The sequence below is a fragment of the Cydia strobilella genome, chromosome 4 (genome assembly GCF_947568885.1).
Source record: "Cydia strobilella chromosome 4, ilCydStro3.1, whole genome shotgun sequence".
NCBI lineage: Eukaryota > Metazoa > Arthropoda > Insecta > Lepidoptera > Tortricidae > Cydia > Cydia strobilella.
In genome coordinates, this window is record NC_086044.1 from 18,931,379 (window position 1) to 18,952,258 (window position 20,880).

General features: G+C 36.0%; 1 protein-coding gene across 1 annotated transcript; it reads right to left on the reverse strand.

Moving 5' to 3' along the window:
* Positions 1 to 85: 85 nt before the first annotated feature.
* LOC134740829 (carbohydrate sulfotransferase 11) lies at positions 86 to 20,727 on the reverse strand. Its single transcript, XM_063673473.1, has 4 exons — positions 20,226 to 20,727; positions 19,306 to 19,563; positions 11,389 to 11,593; positions 86 to 4,511 (listed from the first exon to the last, which is right to left on the reverse strand). The coding sequence occupies exons 1-4, from the start codon at positions 20,484 to 20,486 to the stop codon at positions 4,282 to 4,284; spliced, it is 954 nt and encodes a 317-aa protein (XP_063529543.1). The 5' UTR covers positions 20,487 to 20,727; the 3' UTR covers positions 86 to 4,281.
* Between the last annotated feature and the right edge of the window lie 153 nt (positions 20,728 to 20,880).

Below are 20,880 nucleotides of genomic sequence, written 5' to 3' on the forward strand. Positions count from 1 at the left end.
ATATATAGAAGACCAATTTTGTGGTGTCCACAAATGCAAAATTGTAAAAAAAACATGGGAGAGGTTTTTAATTAAAACAAAAAAGTTAAAATAAAATGTTTGTTTTATTTCGATTGTGAAAATATTTTTTAATTCGAATGTACAGTTTATATCAAAAAATATTTACAATCTCATTGCGCACAGACTCGTGCGAGATTACAATACTTAATTAACATTTATAATAACATAACATCATTAATGTCTATCACCGTTGTATCACTAATGATCAATTAAGTATATTTAAATTACAATATTTGTAATTATTATTAGACATACATATGTACACTACACATAGCACCATTTAATGAGGGCTTAGATGATAATTATATAAGCTAAATACTATTAATTCATATTACACATTTACATCAACTTTATACCAAACAACTTTATACTTACTTCCTACAGTCAGCATGAGAAGTAGCTAAGCGGGTAAAGTTTCTAAACTTTATCTGCAAACGCTCTTATTTTCCTAACAATTAAGTAAATCCTTGACCGCTTAGCTATTTCAACTGCTGACTGTACGTAGTACTGAACTGCAACTTCACATTCACAATAAATTGCCTTTAACTTCTAAAAATATATAAGCAACAATATTTAACATCTTGACTGTACTTATAAATGTGAAACTTGGCAGCATGATTTTTAAAAGAATAATTATCATAAAAAATATGCAAAGGAATGAAACGAAAATTCACGTCATTCATATTGACAGTGTCTAGACTAGATCTATTCTATCTAAATCATCAAATCCCCAAAACATATCGAAATCCTACAAACAGGCACGATATTACAACACATCGACAGATAAACCAGAGCACACATGTGCTGTTACGAAATACTTAAACGAGTCCAATAACAGGTGTATCAGCAAATGCAAGGTCCGATGTGCAAAGAACATAACCTTTGATCAATTATATTAAGAAAGTTAGGTACTACCGAATTAGTTGAGAGTGCAACATTTTCGATGTGTGTACAGCTCACAAATATCTGAACACGCCTGTATTGTCAAGGCGTTAGAGTGCGTGTTCAGATATTGTGAACACCTTGGCCGCTCCGATATATCTGATGGCGACTGTACCTAATACTCGTAAATGTGTAGGTATGGTGCATTCAGCGACAGAAGTACCTACCATAAAACTACCCAACTATAGTCTAGTACTAGGAAATGCAATAACCGACCAAAGTTATTAATAACCGGTTACGGTTATGCTCGAAAAATAACCGATAATCGGTTATTATATTCGATTTCGGGTTTTTTCGACAAAATTTTTTAAAATTACAATTTACAACCAAATAATCAAAAAATTTCGAAATAAGGTACAGTATTAGGGAATGTGAGTATAATTCTTAGTAAAACACGCAAAATATTGCAAAAGTGAAAATATGGCCTTGGACGTGGTCGTGGGGTGAATATTCAATCAAAATATTTTATAAATAAGGCAAGTAAATTAGGTATATTTCAAATTATTTTCAATTTTTCATAGTTTTATTTCATGAGTAACTATCGCGGTAACCGAAGACAATATTAGGTATATTTCGTTATTAAAGTACACGAATGACAAAAGTTATAGTCACAGGCGCAACAGCCAAAAAAGGCAGTATTTTGTAGCATTAGAAGATCGGTTCATAGAATATAAGTCATAAAATAAATAACCGAAAATAACCGTACCTAACCGGTTATTCGAGTTTCCAATATTCGGCTATGAATTTTTGTCAAAATAATCGGTTATAACCGGTTATTTCGGTTACGGTTATAACCGATTTGCATTCCCTATCGAGTACTACAACTTTAGTCGAAAAGTTCAACGCGTAACATTGTTTTCCTTGTTAATTATATCATAATATAAATAATACTATCGTTATGTCCCAATGCCAAAGCGCAGTGATATGCTTTTAAAGTGACGAAAATGACGGATTAAATATAAACAGTAGGTAAGTACCGAAATATCCCAAACTTTCCATACATACTTTACAGTCATTGAATATGCAAACAGAGATAACTTTTGTTAACAATAACAATTACTAAAGAGATAACCTTATAATTTTAACCTAATTTAATATTATATTACATATATTACATATGAACCTCTTAATCAGTAACTCAGTAGGTACACTTTTTACCTACCCGCTTCGAAGGCACTGAAACAAATCGTCGTCTCAGGTCAGTCTAAACCGACGTAACGTAAAATTCATATAAAAATATGCCACCACGCTGTCACACTTCGTCGCTGTCAAATCGGTGCAGAAAGTTGAGACAGATTCTAAGAATGTATTGCATTTCAACAAAACACACTGTTGTATTTTACCGAAAAACGTATTGATCTATTAATACCATATACATATAATTAATTAGTTTAATAATATTTATAAAACAACCACTTCCCGCCACTCTTAAGGTATGCTAAAGTAAAGTTTATCCTATTTCTAAATCTGGACTAGACTATATTTGTTTACAATTGAGATGTATAATGTACTTAACAACATATATACAACCATAGGTGTACTTATATCTGTGCAAACTTATATCTAAAACTATAGATGGACCAAAACTGACAAAGTCCGGTGTTACAATGTAAATATTTTGGTTTGACCTACAGATGTACATCTGTACAAGTTGCGGAAAGTTTAAATTTTTTTTTTAAAGTTCTTGAAAATTACAGGAAAATTTCACAGTATACTTTCATTCTGGAAATAGAAAATTTCGATTCCTAGACAAACGATATGAAGAGTTTCCTAAAATTTTCCAAGTGAAGATTTCGCAATTTCGAAAACTTCAGACGGCACATCAGTAGTTTGGACATTAAGGTTACAAAAATTAAGGTACGGTATAAATCATTCCAAAGTATCTATCTACACATCGTTTCAGATAGGTACCTATGCTGAAAATAACAGCAAAAAATCCTAACTCAATTATTTCCATAAACTCCTTAGCAACACAGCCGCAAACCGAAATGTTTTGGTTATTTTACAACCTTATAAAAATGTGCGAACCATTGCCTACGAAATATATTATGTACCTGAACATAATGAAAATTAAGGTGGTGAAATAGGCTCCAGGGGCCCGTTTAACAAAAGCTTGTAGCTTGTAATACAAGTGGAAGTCCCTTTCTAACAAAAGCTGTCAAAAAGGGACTTCCACTTGTATTACATGCTACAAGCTTTTGATAAACCAAAACCGTTTGGGGATTGTAGTTCGATATGATTCTAAAGAGAATCATATCGAACTACAAGTAGATACAACTAGTGAAGTAATGTACCTACTTAAGTGATTTTAATCGGTATCTACGGTAGGCTACTGTATAGATCAGATTCAATTCATTCAATTAAAGCATGATTGAATGCAATCGAGGCTGAATAACTGACGCATACAATATGCAGTTTCAAATGTAATAATGATATGTTTATGACTATGAAAGTGGAATGTGTACATTTAGACGTATTCATGCGTATCTGATATAAGTATGTTTAATTATATATGGACAAGGAAAAGAAAGTGAACTTAATGGACTGGTAATTCTTAACATTTCAATACAAATAGAGGGTTGTTAAGTTAATGTAAATACTAGGAAATAATATTACCTATATTCAATTGGGCTTAAAATTAATAACCCTTAATGGCTAATTTTTAATGACATATTCGATCAAAAAATCTACCAGCACTAGGGGTGTAACTGAGACATTTTTCCTCAATTTTTTCCTATAATAATGTAACAACATTATAGTGTCTGGTATTAATACTATCCTGCTTTGTCATGTTTGTTGTCTATAGAGAGAAAAAAAGAGGTACCATTAGTTAGCCTACATATTAAATAACATTAAATAAACAATAGACATAATTATAATTAGCAGCCTAATTACAGACATACTTGTAAAGTTTGTACAGATTCCTAAATAAGGATATTTTAATAGCCATGCAAAACACACGAACGGTTTCAACCTATCCTAAACCAAACCTGACTAATATATGAAAGCCATCAAAAAAATATTCTGACCGGAAAGCGTCAACTTTTGGCCCGCTGCGCTAAACAATTAAACAAAGTTGCTGCTTTCTACCTCCGTCGAACAGAAAAACAGTATACACACCTCACCCCAACAAAAACTCAGATCAATCTGAGACATTTTTTACTTTACTGCCCTTACTGAGGATATTATAGTCGTACCTGTATAGTTTGTACTAACATAAGCAAATATTTTCTAAGACTTGACACATTGCACTTAAGCCATTAAACACAGACTTTCACCTTATCCTAAATCAAACCCGACTATACTATCCAAATCATAGTCGAATGTCTTATAGTCGTACTTGTACAACTTGTACAGTTTCCTAATGAGTGGTAAGTCTAGTTGTGAGAAGTACTTGCGTAGTTTATCGGCCGTGCCGGAGGTGCGGGAGAGGCGCGGGAACTCAACTTCGGTTGCGTTGATGGTGTGGAGGGCGAGGAGCGAGTCGTCTAACAACGTCTCGTATTTACCTGGAAATAACATGAAAAATATTGTAGTTTTGTTGATTTTTACCCAAATACTTGGTTTTGTTTGTTTGCTTGAGGCTCTAAATGATAGTGCCGCCCTTGAGAAACCAAGTATTCGGTCAAAAATCAACAACAAAGTACGAATGATGGACTACTAGTACACTCTGAGACGAAGATCCAGAAAAAAATATTTTTTTCTGGATGACATGGGTTTAGATGTAAAGATTTGATTGGAAATAATAGGCAAGAAATTTACAATTATAGAACAGTCGAGTGTAAAAATATGGGTGCATATAACTAACTCAAAAATATGTCCCATAGCTCTTAATTCGCTGACATAAGAGCTATGGGACATATTTTTGAATATGATGAGTGCACCCATATTTTTACACTTGACTGTACACAATTGCATTTTTTTCGTAGGTTGTTACGTTTTATATAAGAATTTCCGCGAGGTAGTAAAAAAGCCGATTTTCATGATATATTTTTTTATACTTCCAATATTATTTAAGTAAAGGTTACAGTTAATTTTGAAACAATTAATGCAGAAGAATTATAAAAAAAGATCCAATATAATTGATCTAAAGTTATTGTTTTCCCCTAATTTTAATTTTCCTATTGACTGCCATTTTATTGTACACAACTGTAAGTAAGAAAATAGGTAAGTAACTAATAATGGCTTGATAAGTATCAACAGATCTCGACGCAAGGATTAAGAATAAATTATTTATACTACGTATAATGGACTTAATGGTGTCATGGGGTCAGGATCACCACTTGCAATTTGCATAAAACAGATCTCTTTTCATGCAACGTATGGTAAGTACAACGTAAGGTACATTCAAAGAGTTTAAAATTAAATGATTCTGTTTATATATAAAACCGGCCAAGTGCGAGTAGGACTCGCGCACGAAGGGTTCCGTACCATTACGCTAAAAACGGCAAAAAAATCAGCTTTGTTGTATGGGAGCCCCACTTAAATATCTATTTTATTCTGTTTTTAGTATTTGTTGTTATAGCGGCAACAGAAATACATCATCTGTGAAAATTTCAACTGTCTAGCTATCACGGCTCATGAGACAGACAGCGGAGTCTTAGTAATAGGGTCCCCTTTTTACCCTTTGGGTACGGAACCCTAAAAAGAGAGAATACTAATACTTATACAATAAGTAAGTAATTAATTTTAAAAGGGATTGAATTTTATTTAAATGCGGTTTTTTTTACTGACTGTACATCTAGCTATTTTATTTAAATTGATTATAACCTTTAGATTTCATTCGCCTTGGATAACATATAAATATTTGTTTAAGCAAATACATATAGAATAGTTCACATTACATATACAATTATTCTCTCTTTTTATATTTAGATTGACGCCTAAAGAATTCTTCCGACACCGGACTTATCTTAACAATATTTAATGAACGAAATAAATATCATATACAAAAAAAAAAAAAAAAACAAGAAAGTAATTTAATTTGCTCTTAGAACATTAAATGATTACATATGTATTGTACGTAGATGGGGAGCAACGTCACAGAATAAATAATAGTACTACCGTACAGAAAGGGAACTTCCTACAAAACCGAAGTTTGACAGCGGTTCAGGGTCGAATCAAGCTATCCCTTTCTAATATATGGCACTATCCCTTTCGGCTATTTAGGGTTGTCAAAACTCAAGTCATTATCTTATCTGTGGTCGTGCACGCAAAGGGACGTCAAGTTGTGCTAACTCTAATAATTGCTCGAAGCAATGCTGAGCCGAACGGAGCCGAGTTTGCCCTAAGCGAGGAGAACAGCACCCCTGGCAACGTGCTAATTGAGATTGAGACAACAGTCACACACAGCGTATGGTAAAGTCGTAAAATCTAATTATTTTTAGGGTTCCGTACCTCAAAAGGAAAAAACGGAACCCTTATAGGATCACTCGTGCGTCTGTCTGTCTGTCTGTCCGTCTGTCACAGCCTATTTTCTCCGAAACTACTGGAGACTAAAACAAACCACTGGAATGTATACCAAATATCAACTTAATCAAGTGCACATTTGGTATACATATGTAAGTTTGTGATCCAAAGATGTAACGTAAACAAGTGAATTTTAAATACTGGGGCCACTTTTGGAGGGTAAATGAAAAAATTAAAAAATAAAGTTTTTCAAACTATATAGTGTTAAATATCAAATAAAAGAGCTTATTATAAAAATCTCAAATATATATTTCTTATAATTTTACGATAAACAGTTAAGAAGTTATTCAAGAAAATAGGCAAACAATTACCATTCCCCCCTTTATCTCCGAAACTACTGGGTCTAAAATTAAAAAACATAGGTAGATCTTTACCTATAGATCACAGGAAAACCTATTAGAAATGTGCAGTCAAGCGTGAGTCGGACTTAATTACTTAGTTTTTGATCCGACCCCTACGGGTTTTTTAAAGACATTTCACTCCAGTTTCACATAAAAAATACATTGTTTAAAATGTGTAATGTACGGAACCCTTGGAACGCGAGTCCGACTCGCACTTGGCCGGTTTTTTTTTAAGCAACGGCACCAGGCGAGGCGATTACGTCAGTACAGAAACGCGCAACGCAAGTAGTAATACAAGTTCTGTTCGACATGGATAGCTTGGTTTTATTTGATGTGAGGATTTCAGTTTGGTAAACATACAATGGACTCTTTTATGCCTGCTTGTAAATGTGATGATATATAATTAAATTACTTTTTAGGGTTCCGTACCCAAAGGGTAAAAACCGGACCCTATTACTATGACTCCGCTGTCCGTCTGTCTGTCTGTCACCAGGCTGTATCTCATGAACCGTCTAGCTATCACAGTTGACATTTTTACAGATGTATTTCTGTTGCCGCTATAACAACAAATACTAAAAAGTACGGAACCCTCGGTGCGCGAGTCCGACTCGCACTTGGCCGGTTTATTTAACTATACCTACGTTGAAATAAAACTATGAAAACGGATTATATCGCGTATAGTGAATTTTAATACACCGCGACGTTTCGAACCCTTTACAGCGTTCGTGGTCAACCTTGGTGGTGGTGGTGGTGGTGGTAGTTTTATTTATTTCATGAGTAACTATCGCGGTAACCGAAGACAATATTATATACCTACCTACGTTATCAGTTTTCAGGAGTATTATAATTATACGGTTTTATTTACGTACTTTTAGTCACTACGCGCGACATGGTTAGGAAAGCCAAGGTAATTTTCAAGAAGACCCATTGATTGTCCACGTGTGTGGTTGTGTGTCAAGATCATGAGAGACATGGTATAACCATAAAATTATTATAGCGTCTCTCATTTGTCAATTAGTCTAGTATGTACTTACAGTCCTGGGGCTACCTGAGATTTTTGACAAGTTTTGAATCGTATCTCCTACTTTTGCACTACATATAGAATTATAAGACAAGCGGCTATCGGTTCTTCAATCTTTTATCTCCATTTTTGTCTACCGGATTGTAAAAAAAATGAATACTTATTTATTTATGATTGTTTTAAACATTGTCTAAAAAAACACTTTTATCGTATCTCGATTGCTGTGAAAGATCTTACTTATACGAAATCTACATATTTGGGTTCGTCTTAGACGTCTCTAAAAATTTGTATAATGTTTTAATTTTAAACTAATTAACACAAAAGTTATGGCCAGAAAACCAGTTTTTTGGCCTAAAATTGTTCAACTTTGATGCCAAATATTTCGAAAACCATGAACTTTGAAGTAAATATAGGATACTATATTGCTAAAATCCGTTGCTGTTAATATAATAAGCTACAAAAAACATTAGAAAACTAAGGCATTCAAATCGAAGGTCATTGGGGCATGGGATCCCCTTAAGCTTGCTGTTGGGTTAACTCGATTTGTGTAAAATTTTCTCATAATATTTTTATTACCTCTCTATCTCTCTCTCTCTCTCTCTCTTACAATCACCAAAAAATGTCTCTCACCAACGTTCGTTTTGTTTTTTTGCTTTTTTTTCAAAAAATCTGTTTCAAAATTACCAAATAAACGTCTCTATTGGTAATACTGTCTTCGGTTACCGCGATAGTTACTCATGAAATAAAACTATGAAAACGGATTATAACGCGTATATTGAATTTATAATACCTACCGACGTTTCGAACCCTTTACAGCGTTCCGTTGACCACGAACGCTGTAAAGGGTTCGAAACGTCGGGATGTATTATAAATTCAATATACGCGTTATAATCCGTTTTCATAGTTTTTTGTCTCTATTGGTCTCAATTGAAACTAATAACCAAAGCGACTGCGATAATTGGGACACACATAAACTTGCATCATTGACAAACGGTAAAAGAAATCGCGTAAAATAAATTTAACCCTACATAGGCTTACCTTGTACAAAAATATACCCACATTATACGCCCTATTACGATGGAATAAGGTGCAAATGTGTAAACATATATTTAACGTTGGTCGTAAAATGTAAACAAGTCACCGGAGATTTACATCGAAAGGTCAGTGTATTCAAATCGCTCACCGAACGCTATTGGTTGCCTAGCAACCACTATACTATAATAAGTGTGAACAGTAAGCATGTTGGAGGTCAAAATACGTTAGTTCTGTTGAGTCGAACGCTTACATGTGAATATAGGGTCAGGTAAGCAATACGTCGTGTGTGACGCAAGTAGAGGAGCGATTACGAAACATGAGTTTTTTTTAAACCGATTTTCGTGAAATTTCGTGAGCAGGCTTGGTAATTCAATGTTTTTTTTGTTCATTTCTTGTTTTTTTTTTTCTAAACGGAATCACAGGCGGTGTATATGATATTTATTTCGTTTATAGTTTAAATAATAGTGTGACTACTTGTAAAAACACAAATTAAAATATTTTCATAAGTAATTTAATTTATTCTTAGGGTTATAAATCATCATAAATGATTTATAAATCATAAATGTTTATTGCAAACCATGGTACATATGTTGTTACAGGTGATAAAGTTTCACATGGACCCTGACAGGGTATAGCACATATATTCTTAAAAATAGTTCTTAAAGCTAGTTCTTAAAACTAATACAATGGCGTGGTTATTTCGTTTGGAATCACAGGGGTTCGCGTGGTCAGAGCAATTAGTTATTGTTACACATATTTTTTGGCTTAGTAACTACGTCTGGATCCGACTTCCAACAAAACACGTGACAACGTCACGTGACATCATTGCGAGCTCAGTGGACAATGCACATTTTGTACTTTCACAAGTATCAAGTGTCAGTTATGAATGTTATGATTGTCTCGCTCGGCAACGACCCCGAGTATCAAATTGCATATATTTACTTCGGACGTGGGCTTAACGTCTTGTCTGTGTATAATAAGTATCCTCACCATTTAATCTTTTTTTTAATTTTTTCGCGAACTATTTTTTCTGCTCTATCCGGCACGACTAAGGTTTGGACCCACGACACTTGACCACCATACGAAAGGTTAAAGACTAATTTACATGTTAAAGAGTCCCCGGCAAGCTCGGCCGATTTTACCTTCCCATAGAAACGGAGTTTCGTTCTCATTTTAAAACTACGTGTTGGATTGGAATGAAACTTTGCACATACAATGACATAGGGTATATCTAGGTCTGTAATTAGTTTATATAGCTCTAGTAAACGCCGCGTTGCGTTTGCGAGCAAAAACAAGTTTTGTATGAAAAACTTAAATTCGCTGTATTTTTTTAACTATTGTATCTGAACCTGAATAAACTAAGTACAAAGTTTCAGAGCAATCTAGCTAGTCGTTTTTAAATGAGAGCATAACTACGCTTGTGTGGAGAACCGAGCTTGCCGGGGACTCCTCAGAAAGTTCATTTTACTTGTAAGAAGAGACATAATTCACTTCTTTGTGACATTAAAGTATTTAACAATGAAAACATCAATCAATAAATATCACTTGACCGTTTTGATACTTATGATAATACAAGAGGCAATATACCTTAAGAGGACACTGAGCGTCATGTATAGTGAACTCAGTAGTCATGACTTGAAATTATGAATTATTTACGTAAATTACGTTTACAACATACGTTTGCAGCTCTCTGACCGACTAAGCTGACTTTACGCAAGCAAATGCAAAGCAGGCTAGAGATGGGTCGCCAGTGCTGAACCACATCCGCAAGTTCCTCTGACCGGTTGGTCAGGATCAGAACTCCTTAAACGTGACGCCACTGTCGGGCTCTAATAATCACTCATTACCAGCTTTCTGACCGTCTAAGCTAACTTTACCACTACGCTTACAAGCAAATGTTATAACTTAACTTACCAACTGAAGTATACTTGATGAGACACGGATGGCACAGGCTAGTAATGGGTTGCCAGTGCTCAACCACATCCGCAAGTTCCTCTGACCGGTTGGTCAGGAACAGAACTCCTTAAATGTGATGCTCTAATAATGACTGATTCACATATGCCAGCTCTCTGACCGTCTAAGCTAACTTGACCGCTACGCTTACAAGCAAATGTTATAACTCACCAACTAAAGTATACTTGCTGAGACACGAATGGCACAGGCTAGTGATGGATTGCTATGTAGTGTTCGTTTGTCTACCTTGATCTGTTTATTGTTTCATTCTCAATTGCTCAAAGGTTGACTGGAAGAGATCCCTTATAGGGATAAGTCCGCCTTTGTACATTGTATATATTTTTGTTCTTTTATTGTGTTTGTAATCTGTCTTATGTACAATAAAGTGTTTACATACATAAATACATCCGCGACTTCCTCTGACCGGTTGGTCAGGAACAGAACTCCTTAAATGTGACGCCACTGTCGGGCTCTAATAATGACTCATTCACATATGCCAGCTCTCTGACCGTCTAAGCTAACTTTACCGCTACGCTTACAAGCAAATGTTATAAACTTATAACTCACCAACTAAAGTATATTTGATGAGACACGGATGGCACAGGCTAGTGATGGGTTGCCAGTGCTCGTTGTTGACTACATCCGCGAGCTCCTCTGACCGGTTGGTCAGGAACAGTGCGAACTCCTTAAAAGTGACGTCATTCCCGAGCTCTAGGGACTCGTTGCTTGGATTCTGGCGGTAGGTTCTGATGATGCGACGGCCTACGCGATCCTGGAAGAGAGAGAATGTTGAAAATGTTTCTCAGAATGTATTATGTAGATAAAAGGTGATCGAGTTCACCGAGTATAGTATGAATCTTATCAAATGATTTTTACGTCTAAGACTCTAATCTGTCAACCTTTTCGACGCCGTGTCAAACACAAAAGCAGTCTTCCAGACTCCACGTCACCAAAGTCTCAAAACTGAAATTGAACTTTATGCATATGCATGTAGGTCTATGTTGCTCTGTGGTCTACATCATGTTAAATGTTTGATGTTTGAATCGGTCTTTGGCGTTGAACCTACGGTGCGTATATATATCATTGGCGTCCAAAAGGTTAAACAAAAGCCATTGTTTCTTTTTTACGAGCGGTCGGCCATTATGTCAGAGCGCGTGCCATTGTCAGACACAATGGCACACAATGGCCGACTGCTCTGAAAAAATAAACAATGGCTTTTGTTTACAATTGGTTCATACAATTTGCGTTACGATTTTTATTAGTTATCGATTGTTTTCGTCAGTTTTGGATTTTTTTTTGGCTGGTTGAAGGCTCCTCATTCTGGGCGGGATAAATACGAAATCACAAATTGTTTCGAAAAAACAAATCTTTGAGTTAATACGAAACACCATACTTTTTCGTAACACAGTGAAAGATTTTTTAGGAAAAGCGAACTTTATCCACCAAATTTTATCGAAATGTGTCGAAAAAAATTTTTTTACTAAAATTTAAATCGGCCCAATACTGAAATTAAACGTAACCAAAATTGTTAGAGTTAGACCAAGAAAAGTCAGAGATTTTGACAACACACGCAGTGCCAGTGTTATTTATACGTCATAATTTCATATAGGTTTGACGTTTAAAATAACACCTGCACTGCGTGCGCTGTCAAAATCTCTGCAGACTTTTCTTGATTTGACTCTATCTCCAATGGTTTCAATAATAAAGTCAATAAACAACAAACTCTAAAAATTATACTAAATTACATTACATTAAATCAAATATACAATTATATAGGTACATTAACAACAAATGGTTATAAATCATCGCGTTACTCGCGACATGGCCCGCTCATTTGGATACAATAGGTGCTTATCGATTAAAATTAGGTAAGTAATCACACAAGTTTGACAAGTTATATACTCGTAAACGGTGGCCAATAGCAAAAACTGTTGTTGAACGTAAATAATCTACATAAAATAAAACTATGAAAACGGATTATATCGCGTATATTGAATTTATAATACATCCCGACGTTTCGAACCCTTTACAGCGTTCGTGGTCAACGGGTGACTGAGGAAAAATTACAAAGTGCAAAAATACCCACATACTAAAATAATGAACAATCATAGACTACAAACTTTAAGGCTGGTTGTACATGCAAAATCGGTTCATAAGGCTAGTTATACACTAAAATTATTTTCAAGTAAAGATATATATATACGCGATAAAAAAACTACGCCGGCTCCAACCCTACACCACGGACCCGAGAAGATTTAATTCCCTCCTAAATTGTAGGAGGGTATCCCAATATGGGACCGGCAACAAACTTGGCGGGACACATCTTTTCAAAACATCAGAATGTCCAGCATCATCCAACACTAAGGTCTCACAGTCTATGTCTCGCTTGCTCCTTTATCAGATGGACTACAGGATCCCAATGGCCTCGCGCAGCATTCTGGGTATGGAACGCTTCTCCTTGGCAAGAACCAGAGGCTTATCAAACTTGATTGAGTGATTGGCTTTATCCATGACATGCTCACAGACTGCAGACCTAGGTCGACGGTGCTTGACATCAGCTATGTGTTCTTTCACCCGACTGGAAATGCTTCGTTTCGTCTGCCCGACATATGTACACTCCTGCAATCTGTAGAGGGGTATTGCATTTTACAGGCCTCAGGAATTGTGACATCTTCTTCATTGGCTTGAAATATGTTTTTATAGAAGCACGCTTCAAGATGTGGCTGATCCTGTCCGTGACCCCCCTGACAAAAGGCAGAATGGCAGGCCTGCGCTCGACTGTGGGGATCTTAATGTGGGACCTCTGGTTGACCCGCGGTATCCTGAGCTCGTTTGCCTGGAGCGCGCGCCTGGTATGCTGGAGCTCAGCGGCCAGATGCTGGTCATCACATATCCTAATCCGTTTTCATAGTTTTATTTCATGAGTAACTATCGCGGTAACCGAAGACAATATAATCTACATAAAATTTACTACAAAAAAGACTATGGATCCTTTTTACTAGGATTAATATTTAAAAAGTTTCTAATTGGATTTCTTATTTCATTTTTCACTTGGAGATTAATCCAAATCCAAACCAGTGGAAACTTGATAAAACTTCTTTACAAATCTGATTTTTCTTTATTTTGACTTGGAATGGAAAGTTTATATTTGGAAATTCTTAAAAGAACTTTTTCTTATCAACATGAAAAATGATGGCTCTGAAACTTCAGAAGTACTTAGGTGCAATAAGTATCTCAGACTTATTTTGAATGTAATGTGTCTGTATAGAAGTAAAGTATTCTCTTCCTTCTTCTTTATTACAATGTAGATAAAGTCTATATTGCAAGAATCATACTGCTGAAAGAACTGGGTATGAAAGTAGACTTAAATCAATTTGTGTTAAGGCTAAATCAAATTTATAAAAACAATCAATGACAAAATAAACCTGTGTTTAACCCATATGTGCAGAAATTCTCTCTCTCTCTCTCTCTCTCTCTCTTTAGCCTTTTTCTACCCTATGGGTGTAGGCCTCCTTCATTTTGCGCCATTCGTCGCGGTTCTGTGCGACTTGGAGCCACTGTTTCCCCACAGTCTTCTTAATGTCGTCGTCCCAGCGCATCTGGGGTCTACTTTGAGGACGCTCTTCCCCCCATGGTCGCCACTCGAGTAGTCGTTTGCTCCACGAATCGGTCTTCCGTGCTATATGACCAGCCCATTCCCACTTCAAATTGGCTACGCGTTTTATAACATCATTGACTTTGCTCTGTTGTCTCAGCCATTCATTTGTTTTACGGTCTCTCAATGTGATCCCCACCAATTTTCTCTCTAACGCCCGCTGGGCAACGCTCAATTTACGTAGTATGTCTTTGGTGAAAACCCAGGTTTCAGCTCCATAAGTGAGAACAGGCAGGATACATTGGTCAAAAGACAAAAGTTATGTGCAGAAATTATGCAAAATTAAACCCTATCACTTTAAAACATGTTTCAAATTCATATGGTGATACCAGAATATTCTTTGACTACCAAATTAGTAGTAAATTGAAACATCATGGCAACAGAAACGACACTCGAATCACTAATGAAGAGAATGGAAGAAAACATGAATATAATAAGGAGAGACTTTGAAAAACATACTAACTCATTAAAAGAAAGCTTCAACTCAAGCATGTCATCCGCCATAGAAGAAAAATTAGCTCCACTTATGGAAGAGAACTCAAAACTGAAAATAGATGTAACAGTGCTCAAGAACAAAGTACATAACTTAGAAAGAGAAGTAAGAAAAAACAATTTAATACTTCATGGTGTGGAAGAATCAGAGCGGAATGACACCGAATTACTGGAACTGGTTCTAAAAACCCTAAACAATGTGGCAAAAGATGGAGATATAGAGAACTTTGACAAGTGGGAAATAAGCGAAGTACGCCGGCTAGGCACAAAGAATGATAAAAAACACAGACCCATACTAGTCAAACTAACCCTAGCACGGAGAAGACTGCAAGTACTGAAGAATGGTAAAAAGCTACCAGCAAATACCTACGTCTCTGAGGACTATCCTAAGGATGTCATTCAAATAAGAAAAGAGCTGAACATAAAAAGGGCAATATTGCCATGATCAGATATGACAAACTCATAATAAAAGAAAAAGCAAGTCAAGACAAAACAAGCGAGAAAAGGAAACGATCCCCAACAAATTCACCATCTGATAATACTAACAAGCCCTCGGAAGAGACAACGCAGTTAGCCCCCGCAAAAATTTATAAAACAAATGCTTTCGACATTATGAACCGTTCAAGATCAAACTCCTTATCATCCTCAAGCAACCAATAGCAATTACCGCACAACAGACCCCGGAAGCAAAACAACAGCATAGAAACAACAGCTAATAAAACACAACAAAATCAACAAAATGGAAACCAAACAACAAATGTAAATAAGAACAAACTCCCCAAGCCGATTGGTCATCGTGGGGATTGCGACCAAAACCCTCCCACAAATAAAACACACACGGAGCCCAAAAAGTGTTTAAATTTGAATACTACCATAAATATCGGAACATATAACGTCAGATCCCTCTCATCAAATGAGAGATACCTGCAACTCATACATGCACTAGACAACATCAATATTGATGTGCTAGGACTATCTGAAGTTAAGAGAATTGGCTGCCAAATCGAAGAATATCAGGACAACATTCTGTGCTACATTGGAGAAACAAAAGGTTTACATGGCGTGGGATTTCTGATTAAGAAGGAACATAAAAACAAAATACATAATTTTACAGGTATCTCCGAAAGGGTTGCCTTGCTACAACTAAAAATAGAAGATTGTGACATCTCAATTATCCAGACATACGCCCCAACAGACACAGCACAAGAGGAAGTTGTTCAAGCATTCTATAACGACTTGGAGAAAGCACACGATCTAGCGGACGAGAACCTCATAGTAATGGGTGACTTCAACGCAAAAATTGGACAGCCTGAGAAAGAAGAAGGCCTGTGCTTTGGAAATTATGGATATGGAGAACGCAACACGAGGGGTCAACTATTAGTAGACTATGCTCTCGAACACAACCTACTAATTATCAATACACTTTTCAAGAAAAAAAAGGGAAAGCGATGGACATGGACATCTCCCAATCATAAAATCCAAAATGAGATAGATTTTATTATGACAAATAAACCGCATATGGTCCAAAACATGGAAGTTTTAAACAAAATCAACTTCTCTTCGGACCACAGACTACTTCGAGCAACATTCAATCTATGCCACAAAAGTAAAAACAGAAAAAATTATAAAAACAAGATAAGAAGCCCTAAAACTGTTGATGAAATTAAAAATTACATAGACAACCTAAAAACAAATCTTAATGGAGAACTGACCAATATGCCTGAAAGTGTACAAACATATTACAACTACTTGGAAGAGAATATATTGCGCAGTTTACAAAGTAGGGAAGAAACTAGAAGGAAACAACATACAATACTTAGCAACCATACAAAAGAACTAATCAAGAAACGTGCAGAATTAATACAAACTAAAAACAAAACTAAAGAACAAAAAAAGGAACTCACAAAAATGTTTAAAAATACTAACAAAGCAATCAAAGAAGACTACAATAATTACAGGGAAGAGATAATAACAAGAAATCTACAAACGCACAGAAGTACCAAAAGAGCTTACAAGGAAATGGCTCTACACAAGAATTGGATACAAAAGTTAGAGAATGGCTCAGGCGAAACCAAATCAAGAAAGGAGATATTAGAGCATGCAACTAAGTTTTATAGAGAACTCTACAGCAAGAAAGAAAATACTCCATTACAGCAAGAACATATCAACAACAATGAGTGCAACTCAGTTAAATCAATTGACAAAGACGAAGTAAACTCTCACATAAAGAAATTGAAAAATGAAAAGAGCCCTGGCCCAGATGGACTAGCAAATGACTGCCTTAAACTAGGAGCTCCAATATTACTTAAGCACCTAGCGAGATTATTTAATATGATACTAGAATTTGAAAGAGTTCCAACACAATGGTGCTCTTCTGATATAGTACTAATATACAAAAAAGGAGACCCACTAGACATTGGAAATTACAGACCCATTAGCCTACTGACAAGTGTATACAAGCTCTTCACATCGATTATACTGAAAAGAATTGCTATAAAAATCGACACCATACAACCAAGAGAACAGGCAGGCTTCCGCTCAGGCTTTAGCACCACCGATCATATACATGTAGTGGAACAACTAATCGAAAAATTTAATGAATTCAGGAAACCATTATATGTTGCTTTTGTTGACTACAGCAAAGCCTTCGACAGCATCAGCCATAACTCAATCTGGAATGCACTGAAAATGTCAGGAGTAGAAGAGAAATACATAAATATCATCAAACACATATACTCACATAGCACAAGCAGAGTTAAACTTGAAACAAGAGGAGATCATATTAAAATTGAAAGAGGAGTGAGGCAAGGCGACCCTCTGTCGCCTAAGCTTTTCATTGCCGTACTAGAAAATATTTTTAAAAACTTAAACTGGACTGGATATGGTATCAACATTGAAGGATGTCACCTAACGCATCTGCGGTTTGCAGACGACATAATCATATTTGCGGAAAATGCCAAACAACTAGAGAATATGCTATGCACACTAGAAAAAGAAAGCAATAAAGTAGGCCTACAAATGAACGAAACGAAGGTAATGACTAACAGCCCAAACATTCCCATCAATGTCAATGGAAACACTATTGAGTATGTAAAGAAATACATATACCTGGGCAAGCAAATTTCCTTTTCACGGACTAATAACGAGGAAGAGGTAGATAGAAGGAAGAATATTACATGGCGAAAGTTCTGGTCATTCAAAGAAATTCTGAAAGGAAAATATAGTATGAAGATAAAAAGGATAGTAATGGACATATGCCTTTTGCCCAGTTTACTATATGGATGCCAAACGTGGACTTATACTAACAAAATCAAACAAAAAATAAATACTACACAACGAGCTATGGAAAGAAGCATACTGAGAATTAACAAAATGCATAAAATTAGAAACGAAACTATAAGAAGCAAAACAAACGTAAAGGATGCGCTCACACAAGCTCTAAAGCTCAAGTGGCAATGGGCAGGACACATCTCAAGGTGTACAGATAACAGATGGACAACATTAACAACAAAATGGAAAGGACCATTACCAGCGAAGAGGAAAACTGGAAGACCTGTCAAACGGTGGACCGATGACATAGTAGAGGTTGCCGGGAAAGACTGGATGTACAATGCCAAACATAGATATTTATGGAAGAAATGGGAGGAGGCCTTTACCCAAACGGGATCCATCCAAATTTAAATAAAAAAAAAAAAAACTAAATAATGGAAAAGAGTATGGAAACAAAGAGGCTATAATAATAATAATAATAAGACACTGGGTAGAAAGCGGCGCACACCTCTCGACACCCCTGAGCCGCTCACACCGGTGTTGCTCCTGGTCGTCTTCACGACGGCAGTTTCAGGGGCCCATCTAGTAAGCGGCAAGTCACCACCTGCCTCGATAACGTGTGTTAGCATTGTTATGGCAGGTGTCCGGACTTCTTTTCAATAGCCCAGTCTCATTATCCACCCAAACTTCAATCCATAGACCGGTATACTGTTCACTTTTTCTACAATAGTCCCAATGCCTGCTGCGACCGGTTCATGGGTGTCTATTGTTGCACCTGTGAACGGGTTCCAGCAGGCGTTCTACATGACATTAAAGCTCTCCAAGGGGCCTCTACGTGTTGGATCTATATCCCCACGCAAGCCTATCAAAAGACCGGGATTTATAGGCCCGTGAAATCCGAGGAGATACAAATAATAATAATAATGGGAAATATATTCCGACTGCTTTATAAATGATGAACTTTTGGTATAAATTCCATGATCATCAATACAACTAATTAAATGGATGCTAAAATTAAAAAATTAATAAACAAACCAAAACTAAGTACTTTACAAAATTAATCTCACCTGAAAATACTTAGCACTAGGCGTGTCTCCTTCCAACTTATTTCTATAAGCCGAAAGCAACCTCTCAAAGGGGTTCCGGACTATAATCATCTTGTGATAATTCTCTAGCATGTATTCTCTGTCCAGCTTTGACACGGAGCTGAAGTTTCTGAACATGCCCGGAGAGTGGGCTAGACTGCCCGGAATGGAAAGGACGTTTGTGTTGTTCCATTTGCCGGCCAGTATCATGAGCACTCTCTTCCAATTGGTACAGGCCACCTATAAAAAAAATTGTAAGTTTTTTTTTCATTGAGGTTGGGCTGAATGTGTGAAAACTTAGTTCTACTATAATTAATACTAAATTTAAAAAGAATATATATAGCTTATCCATGAAATAAAACTATGAAAATGGATTATATCGAGTATATTGAATTTATAATACATCCCGACGTTTCGAACCCTTTACAGCATTCATGGTCAACGGGTGACTGCGTTTCATAGTTCATAGTTTTATTTCATGAGTAACTATCGCGGTAACCGAAGACAATATTATATATAGCTTATCTTATTTTAAATTTACTGTTATTGAAACTGGCTAGTTTCATGATTTTTAAACAATTTTTAACCTTAGCTTTGTATACATAAAGCCCAAATGCAAGTCAAAAATATGTTTTCAGTATTTTTGTTCATAACTTTGTTGAGAGGTCAAGTATAAAGTTGAAAATGATAACTGAAATATTTTTGTTTACTATTAATAAATAGATAAGAATACTGTTTAATTACATTAATTTCATGTAGCAACTTATGAGTCATCTACATATTTATGATTTTAGATTCCATGGAAATGTCCCCAAGGGCAACGGACGTAATGTCCAAACGTCTAAGAACTTTTAAAATGAATCAAAATAAGTAAATACTAGACTAGTTTGCCTTGAACTCACCTTTGGGACGTAGCAATAGAGAAGCTTTCGGTGTTCATCAACTAAAATGTGTTCCAAACGGGTCGGTGGCAAGTCATCTAAGCTCCATCGTGGAGGAAAACGAGAACATGTATCTTGTATTAACTCCTGCCGTGCCAAGTTCAAGGATTGGGTCAACTCTAACGAATGATTTTTCGTCTCTATCTCATTTGAAATCTCATTATCATCCCCGTACACACACAAGAAAAAGTTTATTAACAACAAACTATTCACGGCACGCATTTTTCACAACAAATTATAATGAACATCACACTTTTCTTTCTAAACAACAACTTTCGTCGAATTAAAATGTGGGGCACGCACTCTAGCGATAGAAACTGATAGAATGGCACTAGTATTAGGTTTGCGATAAATAGTCAGACAATGTTTTTGTTATAAAATCAGCGGGGTTTAGAAATTTCATTTTAGTTTATTTTTACGAAATGTTTAAATGTTACTGACGAACCATACACATCCGCAACTTGTAGCTTTGACAGTTTTACTGAATGAATGAACTCCAACTCCGTCAAGCCTTCAACTCCGTGCCGCGCTGCGCCGTGAGGTGGGAGGAAACAACCGGCTTCACAGAGCAGGATAGTAGATGCGTAGTAATCCTTATCAAACAGAGATAGAATGA

Bases quoted from the DNA above. Each gene is read 5' to 3' on its own strand.
- LOC134740829 (XM_063673473.1), bottom strand. From the start codon at position 20,486: ATGCGTGCCGTGAATAGTTTGTTGTTAATAAACTTTTTCTTGTGTGTG. The intron at 19,564-20,225 runs GTGAGTTCAAGG...TTTTTTTTATAG, and splicing joins TCTATTGCTACGTCCCAAAG to GTGGCCTGTACCAATTGGAA. The intron at 4,512-11,388 runs GTGAGTTATAAG...TGTTATTTCCAG, and splicing joins CATCAAATATACTTTAGTTG to GTAAATACGAGACGTTGTTA.